Genomic DNA, 27,499 nt, shown 5'->3' with positions numbered 1-27,499 from the left:
ATTATATCACTATGAAAATATCCAGCTGCAATTTGCTGGATTCCAACAGAAGGATTTAAACCAGCAGAGCCCTTAGCAATAAGTGTATTGTGTTTCCGTCTTTGAAGAGAGGAGTAGGAAAGGTTCAAAGGATTTTCTCTAGCGCGCGTTTTAAGTTTTAATCGTCCCTGCCTCTCGTCAGTTCAGGAGTGTGGGCGTGCTCTGACTGAATGTCATTGGCAACGAGTGAAGGAGGGAGGTGGGGAATCATTCTTAAAAAGTCAGTCTGCAGACCAGCTGCCAGACAGAGATTCTGCAGGGAGCTGTGAGCACAGGGAGTGCTGGGGCCACAAGGATGCAGCTGCCTAGCTCCCTCACACTTGGAGCCACGTTGTTTTGCCTCACCGCGCTGATGTCTGGCAGAGGGGAGCCAGTCTTCAAGAAGAGGGATCACTCCGACACACAGCTTAAGAAGAACCGAGCCCCCCGTATCCTTACCATCCGAACCGCAGAGGTAAGAGAGAGAGAAAGAAAGAGAGAGATAGAGGGAGAGAGAAGGGACCACTTTTCCCAGTCCATGGGAGGGGGGCAAGGACAAGAGTAAGCTAAGCTCAGAGCATCCTTTTTAAATCGTATCAGCTTACTTCAAGGCTGCAAGGTTCCAGTATCAGTGAAATTGGATGTATTGCCCATTTTAATTGTAGTTTTGTTGCTGACCCTTGGTTTTGACTGAGATTGAACAGTACTCATCAAGAAATGCATGTAGAATTGTGTTTTATTTAGATGCAGGACTCTGGGGATGTGAGCAACTGGGTACTGGGACTGAAGTTATACTGCGCTGAAGTTACACTGCACTTGGGGCAACAATGAGACTGCTAACTGCAACCTGCTAGTCATGGTTGGCATAGTATTTGTCCTGTAGACACTTTCTCTCTCTTTGTGGTTTACCTTTGGTCACCTGCGCTCTTTGAGTTAAATATATAGGTCGTTCTGCTATAACACGCGTTTCGTCAAAGCAAAATTCACTGTAACGTGATTGATGAATTGGGGACATTATTTCTAAAGCATGAACTACTATATCCTTTGTTGGCTGTAACACAATTACATCACCAACACTTCAAGCACTGTTTCTGCAGTGTGATTTTTCTATAACATGGAGTTTGCATAAGAACACAACCATCGCTTTATAGAGGATGTGAATGTACCTGCGAAAGTTTAGAAGTAAAATCACTTTCATTTGAAGAGGTGATAGACTTTAATAGAAGCTCTGCCTTATATAATCAGGTTTCTCCTTCTCAGTCATTGACTCCTGTCAGGATCGACAGCATCCTGAATGTCCTTGCTCACATTAAACATTACTCAAACCCAATTCTGTCTTCAAAGACCACTGACACACAATGTCAGCAAGGATTCAACACGGGGTGGCACAATGGCTCAGTGGTTAGCACTGCTGCCTCACAGTGCCAGGGACTGGTTTGATTCCAGCTTCGGGCGACTGTCTGGCTGGAGTTTGCACATTCTCCCCATGTCTGTGTGGGTTTCCTCCGGGTACTCCAGTTTCCTTCCACAATCCAAAAGTTGTGCAGGTTAGGTGAATTGGCCATGCTAAATTGCACATAGTGTTCATGGATTTGTAGATTAGGCGCAGAAGTCAGCAGTCTGGGTGGGTTATTCTTCGAAGGGTCGGTGTGGATGTGTTGGGCTGAAAGGTCTGTTTCCACACTGTAGGAATACTGTGAAAGACAACTCATCACCATCTTATATGAAAGACAATCAGCATCCAACAGCTCCCTCACCCCAAAACTGATCTTTGTCTCCCTCCAACTGACAATGGCTTGATTAAAGCTTCCAGAAATTGCAGCTAATTAAGCAGAGACAAACAATCTGAAGATGGGACTTCTGTGCATTTGCTTTACCAGCTGAGCAACTGAGGAAAACATAGCAATGCATTGAGTCCACACCAACCCTCCAAAGGACATCCCACCCACACCCAGTCCCTACCATCTCCCATAACCCCACATTTCCCACAGCTAATACACCTAACCTACGCATCCCTGGACACTATGGACATTTTCAGTGGCCGATCCAACTGGCCGGCACATCTTTGGACTGTAGGAGGAAATTAGAGCACCCGAATGAAACTCAGGCAGACCCAAGGAGAACATACAGACTCCAAAGAGTTTCCCAAAGCTGGAATCAAGCCCAGGTCCCTGTCACTCTGAGGCAGCAGTGCTAACCACAGAATCACTATGCCACCCATAACCACTGAGCCACTGTGCCACCCATAGAATGTTATAAGCGTTGGAGATGTTGATAAATATTACTTGATAATGTTTGAGACTCAAGGCCAGTTATGCAACAGTGTGCTCAGGAGACTAAATAGGTAATTAAAGGCCACTCCAGGCAGATTGTTCTGAAGAACTCTGAAAGATTTGGGCTCGATAGAAAATATGGTCCTGTTTAAAACACTCAATGAGTTTGGCACAAAATTACATAACTGGCCTTAAATGGATCCCTCAGAAATGCCGCACTAGGGATTTAGCACTCCTAGAATGTGACTGGAGAAAAATGCTAGGAATTCAAATCTGAAGATAACTGAGACCCACATAACATGGACAGGAAGTTCACAGAATTGTTCCAGGGTAGAAAAAGTCCATTTGGTGTTGCATCATGCCTGCACTGGCTCTCTGAATGACCATTTCACTTTGTGCCATTCTCCAAATAACCCCGCATGTGAACCTGCCTCCACCACACTTTGAGGCACCGCAATCCAAACCCTAGTTGTTCGCTGTGTGAAAAGATTTTTCTCATGTCACTTTTGTTGTTTTGCCCAATACTTTAAGTCGATGTCCTCCTGTTCTTGATCCTTTGACCAATGGGAACCGTTTCTTCTTATCCACTCTGTTCAGACTCCTCATGATTTTGAAAGCTTCTACCAAATTTCTGCTAAGTTATCTCTCCTCCAAGAAAGAGAGTGCTAACCTTTCCAAACTTTCTCCTTAACTGAAGTTCCTCACCTCTGAAACCAGCCTCATGAATCTTTTCTGCACTTTCTCTAATGCCTTCCTATTCTTCCTAAACTACAATATCCTGAATTGGACACAATATTCCAGATGAGCTGTAGTGTCTTGTACAAAATCAACATAACCTCTTTTTAATTCATTCACGGGACATGGGCATCACGAGGATTTATTTCCCATCCCTAGGTGCCCTTAAGAAGATGGTGCTGAGCTGCCTTCTTAAAGTGCTGCAATCAATTTGATGTAGGTGGAGCCACGATGCTGTTAGGGAGCGCGTTCCAGGATTTCGACCCCAGCGACACTGAAGGAATGGTCCAAGTCAGGATAGTGAGTGGCTTGGAGGGAAACCTGATGGTGGTGGTGTTTGAATCTGCTGCTGTTATCCTTCTGGATGATAGCAGTCGTGAGGTTGGGAAGTGGTGGCTGAGGAGCCTTGGTGAATTTTTGCAGTGCCAATGGTGTACATAGCTGCTACTGAGTGTCAGTGATGGAGAGAGTGGGTGTTAGTTAATGGGATACTAATCAATTGGGCTGCTTTGTACTGGATGATGTAAAGCTTCTTGAGTGTTATTTTTGTACTCTCTTGGATACTGTAAGCCTTATTAACAATGTTCAGGCTGTCCTCCTACTTTTAGTAGCTTAAAAAAAGGAAGGAGAGAGAAAATGGGGAACTATAGGCCAATTAGCTTGATATCAGTGCTGGGGAAAGTGCTGGAGTCAATCATTGAGAATGTAATAACTGAGTGTTCGGAAAGCAGGGACAGAATCGGTTCAAGTCAGCGTGGATTCACCAAAGGAAAATCTTGACAAAGCTTCTGCAATTTTTTGAGCATGTAACCAGTAGAGCAGACAATGGTGAATCAATAGATGTTGTGTATCTGGATTTTCAAAAGGCTTTTGACAAGGTTCCACAGAAGAGACCAGTAAGCAAAATTAAAGCTCATGGTATTGGAGGTAATGTATTGACATGAATAGAGAGCTGGTTGGCAGACAGAAAGCAGAGAATTGGAATAAACTGGTCCTTTCCAGAGTGGCAGGCAGTGACAAGTGGGGTACTGCAGGGATTCAGTGCTGGGACCTCAGCTGTTCACAAACATGCATTAATGATTTGGACGAAGGAATTGAATGCCAGCTCTCCAAATTTGTAGATGATACTAAGCAGGGAGGCAGTGTGTGCTGTGAGGAGGATGCTAAGAGGCTGCAGGGTGACTTGGACAGACTGGCTGAGTGGGCAAATACTTGGCAAATGCAATATAGTGTGGATAAATGTGAGGTTATCTACTTTGGTCACAAAAACACAAACGCAGATTATTATCTGAATGGTGGCAGTTTCGGAAAAGGTGAGGTGCAATGAGACCTAGGTGTCATGGTGAAACAGTCACTGAAGGTTGGCATGCGATTGCAGCAGGCAGCGAGAATAGCTCATGGCATGCTGGCCTTCATAGCAAGAGGATTTGAGTATCGAACTAAGGATTTGTTTTGCAGTTATACAGAGATTTGATGAGGCCACACCTTGAGTATTGTGTGCAGTTTTGGTCTCCTAGTCTGAGGAAGGACATTCTTGATATTGAGGGAGTCCAGCGAAGGTTCATCAGACTGATTCCTGGGATGGCAGGACTGACATATAAGGAAAGATCGGAGGTTGTAGTCACTGGTATTTAGACGAATGAGAGGGAATCTCATAGAAACATAAAAACCTGATGGGACTGGACAGACTGGATGTGGGAAGAATGTTCCTGATGTTGGGGAAGTCCAGAACTAGGGGTCACAGTCAAAGGATAAGGGGTAAGCCATTCAGGGCTGAGATGAGGAAGAATTTCTTCACTCAGGGAGTTGTGAACATGTGGGATTCTCTCCCACAGGAAGCTGTTGGAGTCAGTTCATTAGATAGATTCAAGAGGGAGCTGGACATGGCCCTCACAGCTAAAGGGATCATGGGGTATAGGAAGAGGGTGGGAAAAGGATATCGAGATTGCATGATCAGCCATGATCGTATTGAATGGTGGTGCAGGCTTGAAGGGCCAATTAGCACTTAGTTTCTATGCTTCTTTGTTTATGCACATACACACCCAGGTCCCTCTACTCCTACATGCCCTTCAAAAATGTACCCTTTGTCTTTCATGGTTCCTCCATGTTCTTTCTAGCAAAATGAATCGCTTCACATTTTTCCAGACAGAGCTTCATTTCACACCTCTCCTGCCATTCCATCAACTCACCTCTAAGAAAATGAGGACTGCAGATCAGAGTTGAAGAGTGTGGCGCTGGAAAAGCACAACAGGTCAGGCAGCATCCAAGGAGCAGGAGAATCAATGTTTCAGGCATGAGCCCTTTGGCTTATGCTAGAAATGTCAATTCTCCTGCTCCTTGGATGCTGCCTGACCAGCTCTGCTTTTCCCGCACCACACTCTTCGACATTGACTCACCTATGTCTTTTCAGGGTTCTAACCTATCTTCCTCATTGTTTACAATGCTTCACGTTTTGTGCCATTCACAAGTATCGAAAGTGTTCCCTGTACACTGAGGTCAAGGCCATGAATATTCATTTACAATTCCCCAGTCCCCTGCCACTGCACCCTGAGTCTAAGGAAGAATCATAAAGTTTCTCCACAATATCCATTCCCCCCAGTATTCTTGGATATATTTGACCTGCTCCCAGTGCCTATTGACCTGAGTACATACATCCAAAAGGGATATTCCAAAAGGATCAAAGGATTTGGAGAGAAAGCAGGAATGGGATACTGACTTGGATGATCAGCTATGATCATATTGAATAGCAAAGTAAGCTTGAAGGCCTGAATCTCCTCCTGCACCTATTTGCTATGTTTCCACATTTGAATCCAATACCTCCTCTTCATCACTTGTACCCGCTTCCAGCATCTGAACTCCCCCCTTGTTCTCTATAATTTCTGTAGCGTCTTCTTCTTTGGTGAAAGCAAATGTAAAGTATTCATTTAATAGTGCAGGAACAGTGGCTCAGTGGCGAGCAGGGCTGCCTCATAGCACTAGGAACCCGTGTTTCATTCCATCCTGGAGAGACCGTCTGGGTGGAGTTTGCACACTCTCCCGGTGCCTGCATGGGCTTCCTCCAGGTACTCTGGTTTCCTCCCACTGTCCTAAAACATGCAGGTTAAGTGGATTGGCCAAGCTAAATTGTTCAGGGATGAGCAGGCCAGGTGGATTAGCCATGAGAAATGCAGGGTTACAGGGATAGGGAAGGGGCTAGCTCTGGATGGGATGATCTTTGTCGGGTTGTGTGGCTCAATGAGCCGAATGGCCTGCTTCTACACTGTAGGGGTTTTATGGCTCAGCTATACCACTTTCAAATCCCCCTTTCAGTTATTAGTCAGTCTTTTCCTTCCTTTACCACTTGTTTACTATTTATATACCTATAAAAGACTTTGGGAAAAGTCTTTCATGTAAGTTGCCATTCTGTATTCATGTTCACTTTTAGCTTCCATCGTTTGTTTTCTTATTTCCACTCTGAACCTTTTTATATTCGTCTTGATTCCCAACTGGAATTTCTATCCGGTATCTGTAACAAACACACATTTTCTTCTGTTATTATCCAGGGTGCTCTGGATTTGTTCATGTTACCTTCCCTTTTGAGAGAATACACCTTGACTGTGCTTGAACAACCATTCTCTAAAGGCAGCTCAGTGTTCAGTGAGCATTTTTCCTCCCAATCTCTCACTCTTACTTTTGTGGCCTGATCCATTTGGAGTTGGATTTTTCCCAATTCATTATTCTCCCTCTGGATCAGTGGTTGTTCTTTTAAGCAGGCAACCTCAATCCTGTCATGCAATGACCCCTTTGCCCAGAATATTCTCTCACTGAGATTTGATCAACTTGCCGCTCCCTCTCCCACCCCCCTACGATCCCCCCCCAACCCCCACCCCACCTCCGTGCCTGCTTACTCATTGGACTGGAAACATTTGTTGCAGAAAATTCTCCTCCCTGTCGTTTACAATACTATTATCCCAGTCTATTATTAGACAATTAGTCTCCCATTATAAGCATAATGTCGTTTTTGTAGATATGACGATGCTGCTCCTTTAACAAGGTTATTCATAGAATTCCTACATTGTGGAAACAGGTCATTTGGCCCAACAAGTCCACACCGACCCTCCAAAGAGTAACCCGCCCAGAGCCATTGCCCTACTCTATTGTTCTATATTTCCCCTGGCTAATTCACCTAACCTACACATTCCTGAACACTGTGGACAATGTAGCATGGCTGATGCACTTAACCTGCACAGCTCTGGACTGTGGGAGGAAATCAGAGCACCCAAAGGAATCCCATGCGGACACGGGGAGAGTATGCAAACTCCACATATACCGTCACCCGAGGGTGGAATCAAACCCGGATCCTTGGTGCTGTGAGGCAACAGTGCCAGCCACTGAGCCACCATGCCTTCCTTTATGCTAGCCTTGGGCTTTTTTTTTCTCAGAGAGGTCATAAAAACAGTGATTCCAGAAGGTCTAGGTTTTGAAGGGTTATAGGGCCAAGTTGATTATAGCTAACAGATACTGCCTCAGGAAAAAGGCATTCAAATTTAAAAACAAAACACTTGTGCAGTGTATGGGGAGTGGCCAGTTCTCCCAGCTCAGCTTTTCTCTAGTTTAGTTTGCTTTGGTCTTTAGCAGTCTGGCTGTAGACTGAAAGCTGCTGGACTCAAAGAAGGAGGTCCATGCTGATCTGTTTCTCTGTCTGACAGCTCTCCTGTAAGAACCTCTGTTGGAGTTTTCCATTTTTTGCAAAAGGGTGGTTGTGGGGATTGTCGCAAGTATTTGGAACTGCATCATTGAGTCGGGATAGTTTGTTCAGTTTTCGGAAGGGTTAAGATATTCTATATTCTGTTCACCTTTGTTTGTATTTCATTTGGTAATCTTGCAAATAAATTCTGTAATGTTTAAAACTAAGTTTTGGATGTAGGTTTGTTCACTGAGCCGGAAGGTTCATTTTCAGACGTTTCGTCACCATACTAGGTTACATCTTGCATGACCCTCTGCATAAAGGCTTCATCTGAAGACTCACTGAAGATGTTACCTAGTATGGTGACAAATGGTCTGAAAATGAACCTTCCAGCTCAGCGAGCAAACCTACATCCAGAACCTCAACCTAAGCTACAAATCTTCTCAAAACCTGTTAAAACTAAGTGGTTGGACCAGCTGCATCCCTCCTAGAATATCCGCATTAGCAACCTGCTTAGAACAACTCGCAAAGTTAGGGTCCGGACTACTTTCTTGAAAGGTTTTGAGGATTTTCTGACCTGGGCCATAACAGGAGCATTTTCCCACAAATTCTTTTCCAGTACATCTTTATCATGAATTGCAGGCTAGAGATAACATTAACAATGGAATTCTTGCTTCATTTACTTTGATGTGTTCATAAGAAATTACAGAGAGTTGTGAACACAGCCCAGTCCATCACACAAACCAGACTTCCATCCATTGACTCCATCCAAAGTTCCCATTGCCTCAGGAAAGCAATCACCATAATCAAAGACCCCTTCCACCTCGGTTTCACTCTCTCACACCCTCCACTGTCGGGCAGAAGATAGACAAGTTTGGATACATGTACAAACTGATTCAAGAACAGCTTCTTCCCCACTATTTTTAAACAGACCTCTCAAATGTTAATTCTGATCTGTCTCTCCTTCTGTACCTTCACTGAGGCTGTAACACTGTATTCTGCACACTGTTCTGTTACCCTGATGCACTGTGTATGTCACATTCTGCCTGTGTAACAAGCAAAACAAGACCTTTCACTGTATCTCGATACACATGGCAACAATAAATTAATCAATCATTATTCTTTGAGGCAATGTTTAAAATAAATAAATCAAAAGCAAAATTAAGCATGATGCATTATTAAAATATTCTCTCTGCAGGAATATTTAACAAGGTTTGGCTGGGGCGAGCCCATTGACTGGGAACATCAAGTTTCAGGGAGGGGCACAGTTCCACAAGAGAAAAACCCCGCACCCCAAGATGCGCCTCAGCTCATGACTGAAGGGCCCTCTGCAGAGTCTGACACAGAAGAGCTCGTGGACAAACTTTCTTATCTTCGCAATCTCAAGGAGTTTCAGAAAGCAAATGGCCTGAACCCCAGCGGCGTTCTGGACAATGCCACCCTCAATGTAATGAACATGCCTCGTTGTGGAGTGCCCGATAAGATGCTGCCGCTAAATAGTTCGGTCTCCAACACAACCTCCCGGAACGAGTCAGACAGCACTCTGCCTGAAAGCACGGGAATCAGCTCCAATAGCACCCAGCCAAAGTCTGTCCGGAAGAAACGTTTCCTTGCCGGTCTGATGGCTCAAGCCAGGGCAAAGCGGGACAGTCAGGACATCCTGGGAGGAGCAGCCAGTAGCCTGGGCTTTTCAAAGAGAAAGCTGAAATGGCGCCTGATAGACGAGGCCTACACCATCCAAATGAGCATCGAGCAGCAGAAGAATATCCTGAGGCTGGCCTTCCGCATGTGGAGTGAGGTGACCCCACTGGAGTTCGAGGAGGACTTGGTTTCTCTTCCGGCTGACATTGACATTAAACTGGGCTTCGGAACAGGTAAACGTTAGGCGTGCGAGCTTGTGAGTAATTACTTGTGTTCTCAGGTGAATCTCTGATTAGAGCCGTCTCCTCCAAGCTAGGGATTGGCACAGGAACTGCAAGTGATGTCAGAATTCCTGGGTTAAGGAAAAGCAGAGAGTGGGGGATACAAACCTCCCCTCATTGTATGACAGCGAGCATGTGATTGAACATGGGAGTATGCTGGGCCCACACGGCTTTTAAAACCTGCTGACCCTTATCGCCAAAACTTACTTGAGAGCTATGCCTACTTGGATACAGCAGTGAGTGTTAATGGTATTTGCATCCTAGCATGAGTTTCCATCTGATAGAAAAAAAGGAAGGCTCTGGAAATAGGAGAAGATCCGACACCAAACAGCTTAGCCCAATGGTAATGCCCTATAAATGGAACCACTGTTCAGAAGTGACAACATAAGTACATTGAGGGCAATTTTAGTCTTTAGAAAAAAGGTTAACGCAATAAAAAAAATCTGAACCCTGACCCTGCTCACTTAAATTTGATATTACAGCAGGAAAGGGTCTGCCTGTAAAGGTAGGTGTGTGTGTGTGTGTGTATGTGAGAGTTTGTGGTGTGTGAGAGAGAGTTTGTGGTGTGTGTGTGTGAGAGAGAGAGTGAGTGTGTGTGTGCGTGCGTGTGTGTCTGTATGTGAGAGTTTGTGGTGTATGTGAGAGATTGAGAGTGTGTGTGTGTGTGTCTGTGTGTGAGAGTTTGTGGTGTATGTGAGAGAGGAAAGTGTGTGTGTGTCTGTACGTGAGAGTTTGTGGTGTGTGTGAGACAGTAAGTGTGTGTGTGTCTGTATGTGAGAGTTTGTGGTGTGTGCGAGAAAGAGTTTGTGGTGTGTGTGTGTGTGAGAGAGAGAGTGTGTGCGTGTGTGTGTGTCTGTATGTGAGAGTTTGTGGTGTGTGTGAGAGAGTGTGTGTGTGCGTGTGTGTGTGTGTGTGCGTGTATGTGTGTGTGTTAGCGTGTGTGTGCGTGCGTGTGTGTGAAGCATCCTTCTCCCCTGTCGCAGCAAAAGGCCTGAACTAAAGCATCAGTTGTGAACATATCCCTTGCCTGCCAATCTGGAGCATGTGGACAAGTGTAAAATTAGTACTTGCTGCTTTTCAACTCATTTAGACTGGGACCTTTACTGGCAAGGGAAAAATTGTCACCTCAGTTTGGGCTGAATTCCAATCTAAGGTGTAAACCCAAGATCTAATCCATTTCCCCAGTCGAATCTGGCACAAGACAAGTACTTGTTCCCTAGCACTCTGCCAAAATATAATGGCGGAATGAAAGTGTGTTGGGTTAGAGTCAAATAATCCTATAAATAGCCTTTAAAACAACCCTTAAATGCTGCACAGCAATAATTGTCCTTTGATAATAGTCTTGCGTCTAACAATTGTCGATGGGACATCAGATATCACACTTTGTTTCAAACTTTATGAGAAAGGCTGGGCCTTTCCATTTTGTTTTCCTCTGGCCTGCTGCCTAAGATTTACAAACCAAGTACTGTCTTGTAACTGATCACAGCAACCAGTTACAAGACCCATAGGTCTTAAAGTGACAGCCCAGATTACCAGTACAACATCACAAGCATATTCCACATGTAACGTCACAGACAGTGGACAACTTTGCACCTTACACACTGGCAAACTTCAGGATGTCTCATATCTTAAAAGATGGCAACTGTCATGAAAGTCACATTTCTAATGCAAGAATACATATATCTTTAAATGGAATTTGAATATATTTATCCCTCGGTAACTGTCATATCGTAAATAACATCTCAGTGAAGGTTGCCTCTTTAAAAAGGAGCTTTTGAAAAATATCGCCATACTGATTGTGAAACCAGAAAGGAACTTCTAAAGAGTAGGAGTTTGCTGATTGCAATTTATTCTCAATCCAAACGTGCACTTGTGTAATCAAAGTACTGGTTGTGGATTGGGAAATCGATTAGACATTGGGTTTACGACTTGAGTTGGAATGCTTTGTGGACGTTGGAGACCAGCATCTTCTGTTTCTGTTGCATTTATGTAAGATCCCAGAGCATGTCAAAGTGCTGTATACAGCCCAAAAAGGTAGTTTTGGAAGGCAGTCATTGTCGGAATGTAGGAAGCCTGGCTGCCAATTTGTACGGAGCAAGCTCCCACAGACAGCGGTAGGACATCTGACCAGATAACCCATCTTTAATGCTGTCGGCGGATGAACCATTTTGGCCAATAGCTCCAAGCCAACTCACTTGCTCTTCATCATGTCAGGGGATAACATATAGTCACTTGCGAGATCTCAGTTGAACTTTTCATCTGGAAAGACTGCACTGCCAAAGCACGCAGAGCACTCCGTCAGTATTGCACTACAGTCTTGGCCCGGATTTAGAGAGCAGCCACTTGTTGCAGGTGTACAAAACAATCACACTGAGTGCAAGCTGCCACCTTTCATTTGTGCTAATGAACCTCATTAAAAGCTTGTTTTTCAGACTGAACAACTCGAGGTGCTGAGCACGGATGAAAGGGAAGAAAAAAAGTGGGAAAGAAAGAAGAAATATGAGAGATAATTACCTGCCGCCACTTTTTAGAATAGGTTGACTCCACCTCACTCTCCTTTTGAGTTCTCAGAGCAGTTTATAATACATTACTGATAGTCCTGGACAGTTTTTTGTAAGATAATATTATTGAAGTATATAGGCCAGGTTAACTCCTTCCCTGCTGCACTGTTATTGGGATTGCCTTCTGCCAATCCTTTAAAACTATGCTTGCACATACGGTCAGAAAGAAAATGACCAATTCATCAGTCTGGAGTAAGGTATTAATCCAGAGACCCAAGTAATGTTTTAGTGATGTGGATTCAAATCCCACCATGACAAAGGGTGGGTTTTGAGTTCAATAAAATCTGGAATGTTGTGATCAGAAAACCATTGTCGATTGTGGGGAAAACCCACGTCATTCCATAATGCCCTTTAGGGGAGGAAGTCTACTATCCTCACCTGGTCTGGCCTTCGTGTGACTCCAGACACACAACAATGTCATTGACTCTTGATGGCCCTCTGGAAAATTAGGGGTGGGCATCAATTTATCCATTCAGGAAAGCTGGCACGGCTGGTCGGCTTCAGGACTGCCAAATCTGAGAAGACCTCCATTCGGAAAAGACACATTATAATATAAGGCACTGGCCTCCAGAGCAGAAGTTATTGTCTTTGAAGAACTCTACGCTCACCGCTCCTCTGCATAATGAGCCAAACTGATCTACAATATGCTGTCTACAATCCAAAACCTAGTTCCCTTACACTTCAAAATCACATAACACCATACAACAGGGAGGCTTGGAACAAAGAGAAAGATTGGCATCGAAAGACCAGGAGGGGCATATTCCAGACACACTGTCTTGATCGGCATAGCAGGATTCTCGATGCTGTACGATGTCGTGAAGAGGGCCTGGGGTTTGGCCACACAGTTAGTTCACGCCTTAGCAAGTCGTGAATGTAGTTCTCACGGGGCGTCATTCACCATTGCCCTTTTGAAGCGCCTCACATCATTTGGAAGTGAAGCTCCTCCCTCACAGATTGCGACATTCACCCCTCCCTCCACCCCGGGTAAAGAGGCAGCCATTTTCAGCTCCACTGCCTGCTCCTAACATGGAAGGAGCCAGCAATCGTACTTCACTCAGTGAGTCTCAGGCTCAGATTCCTATCCTTGGGATGCCCCCAAATGTATACATTCCCTTCTTGGTCACCCCCTGACCAGCCCCATCGGCTTTGCACCTCCCTGTGTTCCCATCCAAACCACTTATACATAACTCTTCATTTCTCCACTTTAGACATCGGTTTTAGATGTTACGAGCCAGTTGTAGTAGCCCACTGCTCCTCCCCCCCCCCCCCTCACCTGACTTGAAGACAGTGTGCTGTTGACTGTCATTCGCCCTCCCACAATACTGCTTTTTCTCCCATGCTTTAACGTCACCCCCATTTATATATTGAGCTGCCCCCCACTTTACAAGTGCTATCCCCTCTGCATTCAGCCAACAATCTCACAATTGATTTTCCCAGATTCCTCCCCCTCCCCCACAGCATTGGCCCCTGCTACTTTGATATTTAGTGGGTAAAACCACTAGTCCCACCCAGTTGACTGATTTGGAGAGACAGCCCCAACTGATAATCAAACAGGTTCCTCACTGATTGGGTGCCAAACTCCCTGACTGATGTCCTGCAACTCCCCTAGACTGATTTCACAGGACTGTGGCACACTTCTCAGATTGTAGAGGCACAGACACCTGATCCTGACCCTACCCGTAGCCCAAGCATCTGGACTGACATCAGGCACTCTCCTTGACTTACTGTGCTGGGAACCTCTGACTTAAAGGTGCTCCTAGGATCTTACTGAGGACTAGTCCCCTTAGACTTTGAGACATGGTCATTTGCATGAAGCACATGCAGTGTATCTGGCATTAATACAGCTGGCATTTGGTGCACTTTTCAGATTGAGTAGCGCAGTGATGTACAACAACAGTAGCACAGAGGTTAGCACTGTTGCCTCACAGCATCAGGGATCTGGGTTTGCCTGTGTGGGTTTCCTCTGGAAAATTGTCCCAAATTGATAAATCTACTGACTTTAACCAGTGGGACACCATCATTTCAATCATCATGCAAGTTTCTACTCATGTACTCCTTCATATTTCCATTGATTTTGTCTTTCTGCTATTCATATACAATCCAGATTCTAAACTTCTAGTTTTTCTTAGTCGATGATATTTTGATTTGGAGGTTTTGGACAGGGATGGACAAAGTTAAAAATCACACAACACCAGTTAATAGTCCAGCAGGTGTATTTGGAAGCACTAGCTTTCAGAGCACTGCTTCTTCATCTTCATCAACTGCCTGATGAAGGAGCAACACTCTGAAAGCTAGTGCTTTCAATTAAACCTGCTGGACTATAACCTGGTGTTGTGTGATTTTTAACCATGATATTTCGTAGCCTTTGAGATAGGAATATTTACTGTCAAAATCCAAACCAAAATAGTTAGCTGTGTTTATCATATTTTGAACATTTTAAAGGGGGACAGATGCTGTTAAAACATCAATGTAGTAGTTAAACATCAGTTGGGGAGGTCACAGACAATGCAATAATGACAAAAACTAACTCTTTTACGAGAGAATCATAGAGTCGTACAGCTCAGAAAACTGACCCTTCGGTCCAACTCAACTATGCCAAACAAGTTTCTCAAACTAAACGTGTCCAATTTGCTTGCACTTGGCCTATATCCTTCTAAGCATTTTCTATTCACGTCCCTGTCCAAAATTTTCTTAAATGTTGTAACTGTGCCTGCACCTATCACTTCCTCTGGCAGTTCATTCCACATACAAATCACCCTCTGTGTGAAACTGTTGCCCCTCAGGTCCCTTTTTGAATCTTTCTCCTCTCATTTTAAAATTATTCCCTCTAGTTTTGAACTCTCCACCTTGGGGTAAACACCTTTGCTAGTCACCTTATCTATGCCCTTCATGATTTTATAAACCTCTTATAAGGTCACCCCTCAATCTCCTACCCTCCGGTGAGAGAAGTCCCAGCTTATCCAGCCTGTCCCTCTCTCAAATCTTCCAATCCTGGTAACGTTCTTGTAAATCTTTTTCTGCATCTTCTCCAACTCTCCCTTCCTTTCACAGGTCAAACAGAACTGTACACAGTATTCCAAACGTTGGCTCACCAATGTCCTGGATAATTGCAACATGACATCCCAACTCCTAGACTCAATGGTCTGAGCAATAAAGGCAACCATTCCTGAACGCCTTCTTTACCACTCTGTCTGCCTGTGATGCAACTTTCAATACATTGTACCTGAACCCCGTGGTCTTTCTGTGCCATAACACACGTCCTACCATTTGCTGTGTAAGTCCTGCCTGTAGTTATCTTAACAAAATGCAATACCTTGGATTTATCTAAATCAAACTCCTGGCCAGTGATGTTCCTCAGGGATCAGTGCTAGGTCCACTGCTGTTTGTCATTTATATAAATGATTTGGATGAGAATATAGGAAGCCTGGGGGATTAGTAAGTTTGCGGATATTTCCAGAATTGGTGCTATAGTGGACATGAGGAGGTTTTTATCGAAGATTACAAAGGGATTTTGATCAGTTGGGCCAATGGCCCAAGGAGTGAATGAACGATTCTCTAAAAAATAACAGGCGAGATGGTCAATATTTTGACTCTACAGTCTATTGACTTGTCCACACCTCATCCTTTTTGGGCATTAATGACAACAATAAGCCGTCAAAGTAGTGAGCAGCAGGACTTTTCTTTTAGATTAGATTACTTACAGAGTGGAAACAGGCCCTTCGGCCCAACAAGTCCACACCGCCCCGCCGAAGCGTAACCCACCCAGACCCATTCTCCTACATTTACCCCTTCATCTAACACTATGACCAATTCACCTAACCTGCACATTTTTGGATTGTGGGAGGAAACCGGAGTACCCGGAGGAAACCCACGCAGACACGGGGAGAATGTGCAAACTCCACACAGAGTTTGCACATTCTCCCCGTGTCGGCGTGGGTTTCCTCCGGGTGCTCCGGTTTCCTCCCACAATCCATAAATGTGCAGGTTAGGTGAATTGGCCATGCTAAATTGCCCGTAGTGTTAGGTGAAGGGGTAAATGTAGACGAGTCCAGCTGAAAGTACAACATCCATTAGGATTGGAAGGGAAATAAGAATCATCCTTTATAGATGTTTGAAGCAGCTCTATGCATCTGCAAAGGAAAGGTTTACATCTGCTTGAGGTGCACTCCCTACAATTAGTCATGGCCTGATACAGCAAGTAACTGTATGGGCTTTCGACTCAGGGGACCCAGCCCTCATGAATGCCTGATAACCAAAACAATGAGTGAGTGACCTGTCTGTGAAGTCAGGTGAAGAAGGAGTGCTGCTCCTGACCTACCTTAAAGTTCAAAATGGCCAGCAATCTCCCCTGACCATCACTGCTGCTCAAGACCCCGCCCCTGTTCTAACATGAATTGATACACCCAGCAACAATCCCCCCATCAACAAATCTCTCCATCCATATATTTGATCTCAACCCCCAAATGGCCCCAGTCCTCACCCTGAATCTCAAATCAATCTCTTCACAATCCTGTTGGCACCCCGCTCATCGCTGCTCCCTTCCCCTGATTGTCCTCACTGGAGTCACCGTGACTCATCCCCCCAGACTGCCTCTCCCATCCTGCACAAGGCACAGAATTCTGATCCTGCTACTAATCCTAACCTACTGACTGGACAGCCGCCTGTTATTACACAAGACTTCATGATGGGCTCCATTATGTCTAGTGAGATTCTGAGCTCACTGTTCAGTTCCAAAGGCTCTACTGTCTGCATCCCACTCCCACAACATGCACACACAAATTTCCAGGTCCTGTTTTGTCCAACTGTTAATCAGCAGATATTCTGCCTCAACTATTTTGTGTTCTTTAAAAAATGCATGGTTTTAATATTTTGTTTTAATCAGCAACTGAGGTTATTTTTACTTGATAGACTTGCCAGTTCTTCTGATGGTTTTCTGCCATAGCTCCAGCCTAAATTTGGTCTGGTCTAAGCCTTAGACTGCAGTTTTAACAAAGCTGGCAAAAAGATGAGTCTCTGTTTATCCTTTAAATGAGCATCCACATCAATGGACAAAGGATATGGAGTATAATCTCTATGCTAGATGCTCTGGCATTCTCAGACTAAAGATGTTCTGTAACATTTGGAGGCTAGGTCACTAAAGCGGAAAAGGCCTTTGACACAAGGCAAGTGAGCATTGTGAGGGACTTAAATGACGAGCACATGACCCGAGTTGGCCATTTAGGCACATGTGTGATTTCTGGGATGGCCGGACTGATATATGAAGAGCAATTGGTTCCATTGTGAATATATTCACTTGAGTTTAGAAGAATGAGGTAAGATCTTGAATAAACCTATAAAATTCTAAGAGGACTAGACAGGGTAAACACGGGAAGGATATTCCCGATAACCAGGGAGTCCAAAACTAGGGGGTCACAGTATCAGGACACAAGGGACTTAGGACTGAGGTGAAGAGAAATTTCTACACCCAGAGAATGGGGAACCTCTGGAACTGGATTAGTGGTGCTGGAAGAGCACAACTTGGATGCTGCCTGAACTGCTGTGCTCTTCCAGCACCACTAATCCAGAATCTGGTTTCCAGCATCTGCAGTCATTGTTTTTACCTCGTTGATTTGAACCTCTGGAACTCTCTGCCACAGAAACTGGTTGAGGCCAAAACATTGAATGTTTTCAAAAAAGAGTAAGATATAGTTCCTAGGGCTATTGGGATCAAGGGGTATGGGGGAGAATGGGGAACAGGGTACTGAGTTGGATGATCAGCCATGATCAGATTGAATGGTGGAACAGGTTGAAAGGGCTGAATGGCCTACTCCTGCTCCCATTTTCTATGTTTCTCTGTTTCCAATCATATAACCTGTCCTAATACAGTGTTGTCCAGATAACACAGATCATAGAACATTACAGGGCAGTACAGGCCCTTCAGCCCTCAACATTGCACTGATCTATGAAACCAATCTGAAGGCCATCTTACCAATACTATTCCATGATCATCCATATGTTTATCCAATTTAAATGCCATTAAAGTTGGCAAGTGTACTACTATTGACAACCCACCCTCACTTCCCCGCACCTTCCCCTGCCCCCGCAGGAATTGCAAAACCTGCGCCCACATCTCCCCCCCTCACCTCCAATAAAGGCCCTAAAGGAGCCTTCCAAATCCATCACGTTTCACGTGCACTTCCACACATGTCATTTATTGTATCCGTGCTCCCGATGCGGTCTCCTCTACATTGGGGAGACTGGACACCTCCTCACAGAGCGCTTTAGAGAACATCTCCAGGACACCCACACCAATCAACTCCACCACCCCATGGTTGAACATTTCAACTCCCCCTCCCACTCTGCCGAGGACATGCAGGTCCTGGGTCTCTTCCACCACCACTCCCTCACGCCTGGAAGAAGAACGCCACATCTTCTGCCTCGGGACCCTTCAACCTCAGGGCATCAATGTGGACTTCATCAGTTTCCTCATTGTCCCTCCTCCCACCTTACTCCAGTTCCAGCCTTCCAACTCAGCACCGTCCTCGTGACTGTCCTACCTGCCAATCTTCTTTCCCACCTATCCGCTCCACCCTCCTCTCCGACCTATCACCTTTACCCCCATCTCCATCCACCTATTGCACTCGCAGCTACCTTCTCCCCAGCCCCACCCTCCTCCCATTTATCTCTCCACCACCAACGCTCCCAGCCTCATTCCTAAAGAAGGCCTTTGCCCGAAACGTTGATTTTCCTGCTCCTCGGATGCTGCCTAACCTGCTGTGCTTTTCCAGCTAATCTTGACTACTGTTGATAACAGGCGAAAGTGAGGACTGCAGATGCTGGAGATCAGAGCTGAAACCTGAAGAAGGGCTCATGCCTGAAACGTCGATTCTCCTGCTCCTTGGAAGCTGCCTGACCTGCTGCGCTTTTCCAGCAACACATTTTCAGTACTGTTGATAACACCTGCTTTTCATGAACTAAGCCATTATACCCAGGATGGGCTTGTTCTGAAGAGGATATATGAATAAATGAACAGATAGATGGGATAGATACAAGAGATGGATGGATGGATGAATGGAAAAAAGAAAGGAATATGAGGAAGTTATTCAGTAAAGTTAGGTGGTAATTTCATTTATTGTATCCGTGCTCCCCCAATATGAGGAAGTTATTCAGTAAAGTTAGGTGGTAATTTCTCAGCATCATTTGTCCTCAGATTGATGTTCCCAAGGGTCCCAGCAGCTCAGAAACTATCACTTTCCTGGTCGTTTCCAATAAAATCTCAATATTACTTCTTACACTCCTCATTAATTTATCAAACTGGATCTTCAATTATTTCTGTTCTCTCCCCCATCATGTGCCATTGTTAGCTGGGAGTCCTTTCCTCCATTTTCATAGCAACTGAGAAGTGAGGGAAATGCATCTCAAGAGTGGTGAGAAGACCATGTCACTTCTTGATTCATGATTTGTATTCAGGAGCTTAACACAATGTGTTTCCATGCACTTGCAATTCTGAATGAAGAGAGGTATCAGATCCTAATGAGACAGCTCAGAAACTACCAGATGACTGGACAACATTAAACAGATTTTCTTGCCCCGGGTACAACTAGAATTCCTTGTTCTTGGCCATGACCTTGTTTCTGCACGCTAATCGAGCAAAGGACAAAATCATTTTCTGTACTGGCCTCACTGTTTGCTTTGAATCATAGAATCCCTACAGTGTGGAAACAGGCCATTTGGCCCAACAAGTCCACACCGACCCTCTGAAGAGCAACCCACCCAGACACATTCCCCTATTACTCTACATTTTCCCTGGCTAATGCACCTAACCAACACATCCCTGAACACTATGGTGTGGAAGGAAACTGGAGCAAACCCACAAAGACACAGGGAGAATGTGCAAACTCCACACAGACAGTTGCCTGTGGCTGGAATCGAACCCGGGCCCCTGCCGCTGTGAGACAGCAGTGCTAACCACTGAACCACCGTGCTGCCTTTGACTTACAACACTTCCAGCTGGGGATCTCCTCAGTGAGCGCGTGTGCGTGTGAATACTTACCATATGCACTTAAGGCTTCCCAAAATAGAAACCATATCTTAGAGAGATTTATGTTTGTGTTCCAGGGCAACACCTCGGCTGTTCTCAGGACTTTGATGGGACTGGACAGATCTTCGCCCATGCTTGGTACTTGGCTGATATCCATTTTGACGATGCTGAACACTTTGTTGTCACCAACAACGGTCAGGGCATTAGTCTCCTTCCGGTATTTCATTGTCTTTTATCCTTTTTCCCCACCTTTTTTTCTTTTCCTTCCATTATAATTTATTGTAGGAGTAAAATGCCTTAGCATCACAGGGCAGTACTTTTGGCTAAAGGGTGTAAAGATATGGTGTGGGTGATGTAAGATGCTTTTGTTTGAAAGCTCATATTTTGTATTCAGATTCGATCCATATTTACTAATCTTTGTAATTTCAATGCAGTCACAATTTTACATAGAATCCCTACAGTGTAGAAACAGGCCCTTCAGCCCAACAAGTCCACACCGACCCTCCGAAGAGTAACCCACCCAGACCTATTTCCCTACTCTATTACTCACAGGTTAGGTGAATTGGCCATGCTCAATTGCCCATAGTGTCCAGGGATGGGTTAGTTAGGGGTAAATGTAGAGTAATGGGTTTGGATGGGATGCTTTTTGGATAGTCAGTGTGGACTTGTTGTGCCAAAGGGCCTATTGCCACACTGGAGAGATTCCAATATTTCCCCATGACTAACCTACACATCCCTGAACACTATGAGCAACTTAGCACAGCCAATTCATCTAACCTACACATCTTTGGACTGTGGAAGGAAACCCACGCAGACATGTGCAAACTCCACACAGCCCAACGCTGGAATCGAACCCAGGTCCCTGGTGATGTGAGGCAGCAGTGCTAATCACAGAGCCACTATGCTGCCCATGGAGCACTACTGGTGGGCTCCTCACATCTACGGAAGGTGCACAGTTCCCAAGCAGCAAGCAGCCACACAGTAGGGTGACTCAGAGACAGAAGTTCTCAGATACCGTACTTCAAGCTCAGGTATAGAGAAGGATAGAAGAGCCTTTAACCTCCAGCAGGGAAAGACACCAGCTGCCTCTGTGTACTTCCTGCCCTTCCTCCTGCAGTAGTTGGTGCTGGTTTGACTGACCATATACACCCTCCATGCCATTTCTTAACCAGACCAAGACAAACAATAACCTCACTATCCCTTTCTCCAAGAGACTCCTTTAGCAAGTTGGACTGGCGCTGCACTGAATCTTTAGAGTCAAACCGTAAAATTTGCAGAATTTTGCTCGTATTAATGTTGCTTCAGTGTAAGGGAAATCTTGTCAAAGTGTGCTGCAGAGTCTCCCAGTGTATTTCAGAGATGGTCTCCGCTGCTCCAGCAACAAGTGATCATGAAGTGACGAACATTGCTTTCAGCCTTGCTTGGAATCCATATCAACTCTTTGTTCACTCCTAGCCAAATAGTCAGTGTTAGAATGGGCATCATGGTAATGAGCAGCTAGAAGATGTGGTGGAGGCTGGAACATTATAGCATTTAAAAGGCATCTAGATGGGCATATGAATAGGAAGGGTTTAGAGGGATATGGGTGAAGTGCTGGCAGGTGGAACTAAATTAGGCTAGGATATCTGGTCAGTATGGATGGGTTGGACTGAAGGGTCTGTTTCCGTGCTGTACGTCTCTATGACTCAAAGATAAGCAGCCTCCTTGTAGAGCATGAACAGGCATTTTAAGTGATGATCAGCCTCTCTAGGCAGCTATTCTAGTGCAGGTTTCAAGTCCTTACCCAAATGGTGTCATCTGCTAATTTGCAGCTAAATTGAGGATCAGTTGAACCGCCTATCTTGGCCATCTCAGAGACTATTAGGTGCTGGCATTGTTGGGAATCAAGAGTAGGTTTACAACATTGATCTGGAGGATGAAGAACTTGTCATGTGAGAAGTGGTTGAGGGCTCTGGGTCTGCACACGATGGAGTTTTGAAGGATCAAGCAGAACTCCTTGAAACTGGCAGGCCTGGTTACAGTAGGTGTGGAGAGGATGTTTCTGTGAGTAGGAGAGACCAGGATCCGAGGGGACAGCCTCAGGGTGAAGGGATGACTCTTTAGAGGTGACGGGGCATTTCTTCAGCCAGAGGGTGGTGAATCTGTGAAATCCATTGCCACAGAGAGCTGTGGAGGCCAAGTCTTTGAATGTATTTCCGACAGAGATAAATAGGTTCTTGATTGGGAAGGGGATCAAGGATGCAAGGAGAAGGCAAGAGAGTAGGGTTATGAAGCACATCAGGGCCGAGAGTGTATTGCAGGAAAAGCACAGCCGGTCAGGCAGCATCCGAGGAGCAGGAGAATCGACATTCCGAGCCAGAGCCCTTCATCAGGATTCCTGGTGAAAAGCTCTGGCCCGAAATGTCAATTGTCCTGCTCCTTGGATGCTGCCTGACCGGCTGTAATTTTCCAGCGCCACATTCTCGACTCTGATCGCCAGCATCTGCAGTCCTCACTTTCTCCTTGTGAAGCATGTCAGCCATGATTATAAATAGCGGAGCAGACTCGGTGGCCCGAATGGCCTAATTCTCTTTCTATGTCTTATGGTCTTATTATCAATAGACAGCACTTCCAAAAATCAGCCCCAGCCAAGTCCAGAATGGTATAGCACAGAAGGAGGTCATCTCAGTCCTAAATTAGGCAAAAGTAAAGACTGCAGATGCTGGAAACCAGAGTCTAGATCAGAGTGGTGCTGGAAAAGCACAGCAGGTCAGGCAGCATCCAAAGAGCAGGAAGATCGACCTTCTGGGCAAAAGCCCTTCATCAGGAATAGAGGCAGAAAGTCTCCAGAGTAGAGAAATAAATGGGGGGCTGGGGAGAATATAGCAAAGAGTACAATAGATGAATGGGGGTGGGGATGGAGGTGATAATCCATCCCCATCCCCATTCACCTATTGTACTCTTTGCTATATTCTCCCCAGACACCCACCCACCACCACCCCCCCCAACCCCCCAACCCCATTTATCTCTCCACCCTGGAGACTTCCTGCCTCTATTCCTGATGAAGGGCTTTTTGCCCAAAACGTCGATTTTCCTGCTCCTCGGGTGCTCAGTCCTAAATTGTCTACCCTGCATCCTGTGACTGTGACCCCTGATTCTAGACTCCCCCAACCAGGGAAAACATCCTTCCAGTGTTGAGTCTGTCTAGCCTCTTTGAATTTTATCAGATTCCCCTCTCATCGTTCTGAACTCTAGTTAATACAGGCTCAGCCAAACAGATCTCATGTCATAAGACAATCCCACCATCCCCGGAGTCAGCCCGAGTGAACCTCTTCTGCATTTGCTCTGTTGTATATCCTTTCTTAGGGAGAGTGACCAAAACTGCACACAAAACCTCCGGGTGTGGTCTCACCAAGGTCTGCAGAAAGACAGTCCTATTTCTGAAACCTCCTGCAATAAATGACAGCTTACAGAGATGTCCTTGGGTTTGAGAAGGAGTGAAAAAAAGGGAGAATACGATTGCCACTAGGACGCTCAATCACTACCAAATGTGTCTGCACATCGACATGAGGCAGGAACAGGATGGACCTGGGCACCATATCCCCCCCAGAGTTAAGTTGGCGTACTGACTAGATTCCGTTCCGACAAGCAGGGAAGAAAGTGACAAACCATTAAAATAAATCAGTACAGCAGAGACAACACAACCTTTGAAGAAGTAATGTAATATCTGGAGTCAGGTAGCAACTTAATGGTGCACCTGGACCTCTCAATTATCTGTAATTGATGTAATTGTTCACACCAATACAATAATCCCTGCTTGCCCAGGATTAGAAAGGGAAATCCCATTGTTCTTGAAAATAATTTCAGTATGGATTAAGAGCAAATTAGTTTAATTAAAATGTTACAATCAAACAGCCACCATAGAACAATGCAGCAGTTCATGAAAGGAAATATTTGCCTTCATTCTTTTGATAATCTCAATGAATTTCCACAAAAGGTAACCTAAACGTACAGTCATCATGAAAATGATCTGCTTGTTGTACCTTGGCTTTACAGACTCCTTTCTCCTCTTTCAGGTCGCTGTCCATGAAATTGGCCATGCCCTCGGTCTGTCCCATCTCCTTCGAAAAGGCTCCATCATGCACCCCAATTACAATACCCAGAGTGAAAACTTTGAATTGGACTGGTTAGACAGAAAGGCCATGCAACGTTTATATGGTAAGAATAGACACTGGAAGCATCCATCCTGATCTGATGTCAGGTGACTATTCCAGTTAACAAAGGGGAGAAATGGAGAAGCTACACTATTTTATGAAGCTGCCTACATTTTATTTAATAATAACAAAATTAAAAAGAAACCCGACTCAATAAAACAAAAGAAGTGAATCGGGTATCTGTTCAATTGCAAACTTGACAGGGTTCACGGTTGTCTTTTATATAATTTTGTTGGAGTTATCTGGTTCTGGCTCATATGTGATTCCAGTCCCAAAGCCAATGTGCATGACTTTAAATCTGCCCTCGGCGCTTCAAGAATGAAGCCAAACAGCACCTTCATGGTATATTTGTACTGTATGCAACATTACTACATACTTGTGATGATGCTATCACTTTAACAAGGTTATTTTGCCCTCGGGTTTTTTTTTAAAAGAGAGGTTTTAAAGGCAGAGGTGCTGATGGATCTTAGGAAGAGCCTAGTTTAATAATGGCCAGTCCTCCCAGTTCAGGATTTTTCTAGTTTGGTTTAGCTGTGGCAGTCACAAGATGCTGGAGTCCAGGAAGGTTGTGGGCTTCAGCAAATGATTCCTGACTGACTTTCTCTCTGAAAGCTTATCGGATGTTTTTCCCTCCTGTCTGAGAGAATCTGTGTTGCAATTTCCCTTTTTGCCAAGAGGTGTGTTTGTGGGATGTTACTGGATTCCTTAGTCAAGTTCCTTTCTTGGGTCAGTTAAGTTTTCCAATAGTTAAGTTATTCTAAATTCCATTTTCTGTTGTTTGTGTTCCAACTTTAAATAAACTCTGTTTTGCTTAAAGCAAAGTGGTTTGACCAGCTGCATCAAACCTGGAATATCCACTTCATATCTGCCTTTAAAATAAAAATAAGTTAGGGTCTAAACTACCTTCTTAAAATATTCTGAGGGGGGTCTGGCCCAGTCCATAACATACTAGATAGAATAATTATACTTAGGAAATACCTAGGTATCACCACCGTAAACTTTTCATACCACTTCTTTGTGAAGGTAAGGGCCCCCACGCACATTCACTGTGCAACTGCAGATCAAGTAAAATCCCAGAGAAACTGCTTCATTAAAAAAAGGGTATGAATGCACTTCTGAAGGTATTATTTTGCTGGTCAGTACATTTAGTGAGATTGTTAATTTTAACATTTGGAAAACCAGAACTCCGAAGGTGAATCATTGCAGTGATTTGTTTTCGAGAGCTGGGAGTTAGCCTTCATTGCCCACCCCTAGTTGTGCTTGGGAAGGTGAGCTGCCGTTGCAGTTCTTCAGATGTATGTGTAGAATGCTGTCAGGGATGGAATTCCAGAATCTTAGCCCACAATGATTTGGTTCCATTTCAGGATGCGCATGACTTAGATAATAGACAATAGGTGCAGGAATAGGCCATTTGGCCCTTTGAGCCAGCACCACCATCATTCATTATGATCATGGCTGATCATCCACAATCAGTATCCTGTTCCTGCCTTATCACCATAACCCTTGATTCCACTATCTCTAAGAGCTCTATCCATCTCTTTCTTGAAAGTATCCAGAGACTTGGCCTCCACTGCCTTCTGGGGCAGAGCATTCCATATATCCACCGCTCTCTGGGTAAAGAAGTTTCTCCTCAACTCTGTTCTAAATGGCTTACCTGCTATTTTTAAACTGTGTCCTCTGGTTCTGGACTCACCCATCAGTGGAAACATGCTTCATGCCTCCAGAGTGTCCAATCCTTTAGTAACCTTATACGTTTCAATCAGATCCCCCTCAATCTTCTAAACTCAAGTATATGCAAGCCCAGTCGCTCCAATCTTTTAACATATGATAGACTTGGAGGGGAACTTGCAGGTGTGATATTCCCATGTGTACGCTTACCTTGTCCTTCTGGTTTGCAAGGTGAGACTTGGTGAGTGCTGCAGTGCATTTGTAAACGGTAAACCCTGCCACTAAAATGCACTAGCGGGGAAATGAGTGAATGCTAAATGTTTAAAATACACCACCTCAGTAAACATACCAGGAGAAAGTGAGGACACCATTACCCCCACCTGCATCGACCTATCACCTTCCAAGTTACTTCAGCCCCAGCCCCACACCCCTCTCCTATTTATCTCTCAGCCCCCTTTCTCCACTCTCCCACATTCCTAATGAAGGCCTTATGCCCGAAACTTCAATTCTACTGCTCCTCGGATGCTGCCTTACCTGCTGTGCTCTTCCAGTGTTAAACCTTTCAACTCAGTAAAAATACCAGTCAGGAAAAATATCTTCAGAAATATATTTGCAGTCTTGCCTTTTCTGAGCAGCTCTCGACATATGTTTTGCAAGTTTAAACATTGCTAAAAAATGACATAAAACTTGAAGCTTCTCAGCTTGTGCTCATCAGAACCGGAATGCATGAAGCCAAACTTGGAAAGGGAAGACTAATGTACATATTGTGAAAAAAGGCTGCTGATTGGTCTGGGCAGGGTTGTCATGGAGATACAGCAGGGTTGTCAATCTGAGAGCAGGGAAATAGACTCGGATAGGTCAGGGCATTTCCATGAGGAATATAGGGATGGATTTGGCAGCCCACATCATTCTTTTTCATCGGAAAACTCTGCGATATATTGACAAACTCCTTTTGCTACATAAGTGGCGTGAATATGTGCAGCATCCCGCACAGATTTATCCAACTTTTTTGCATGGGGTGGGGGGGGAGGTAAGGGGGGAGGTAAGGGGGGAGGTGGGCCCACATCACAATTTTATTTTCTCACTTGGCAGCCACTGAGTAAATTTCATAAAGACATAGTTTGGTATAATTGTAAGCATGATTGAACAAGTAACTTCCTCAGCAATAAATTAATAATTTAAATAAATGATTAACTAATTAGAATGACAATTGAAAAGTGTCAAGCAGCACAACTAACTAATAACTCTGTTTATTTTGCCTTTTCAATTTAGAAGTGGCTCAGTAGTTAGCACTGCTGCCTCACAGCGCTAGGGACCTGGGCTTGATTCCATCCTTGAGTGATGGTCTGTGTGGAGTTTGTATATTCTCCCCGTGTCTGCGTGGGTTTCCTCTTGGTGGTCTGGTTCCCTCCCACAATCCAAAGATGTGCAGGTTAGGTAAAT

At 44.7% G+C, this 27,499-nt stretch overlaps 1 protein-coding gene across 1 annotated transcript in view; it reads left to right on the top strand.

Moving 5' to 3' along the window:
• Positions 1-328: 328 nt before the first annotated feature.
• The window catches only part of LOC140491809 (matrix metalloproteinase-21-like), a 39,855-nt gene continuing 12,684 nt past the window's right edge, over positions 329-27,499 (top strand). The window contains exons 1-4 of the mRNA XM_072590207.1: positions 329-493; positions 8,891-9,566; positions 20,273-20,412; positions 24,251-24,392. Coding sequence (XP_072446308.1) covers positions 335-493; positions 8,891-9,566; positions 20,273-20,412; positions 24,251-24,392 — 1,117 coding nt within the window. The 5' untranslated portion in view covers positions 329-334. The remainder of the gene's footprint in view (positions 494-8,890; positions 9,567-20,272; positions 20,413-24,250; positions 24,393-27,499) is intronic.

The sequence above is a fragment of the Chiloscyllium punctatum genome, chromosome 20 (genome assembly GCF_047496795.1).
Source record: "Chiloscyllium punctatum isolate Juve2018m chromosome 20, sChiPun1.3, whole genome shotgun sequence".
Taxonomy (NCBI): Eukaryota; Metazoa; Chordata; class Chondrichthyes; order Orectolobiformes; family Hemiscylliidae; genus Chiloscyllium; species Chiloscyllium punctatum.
The sequence above is the reverse complement of the archived record's forward strand: the minus strand, read 5'-3'. Positions and strand labels throughout refer to the sequence as shown.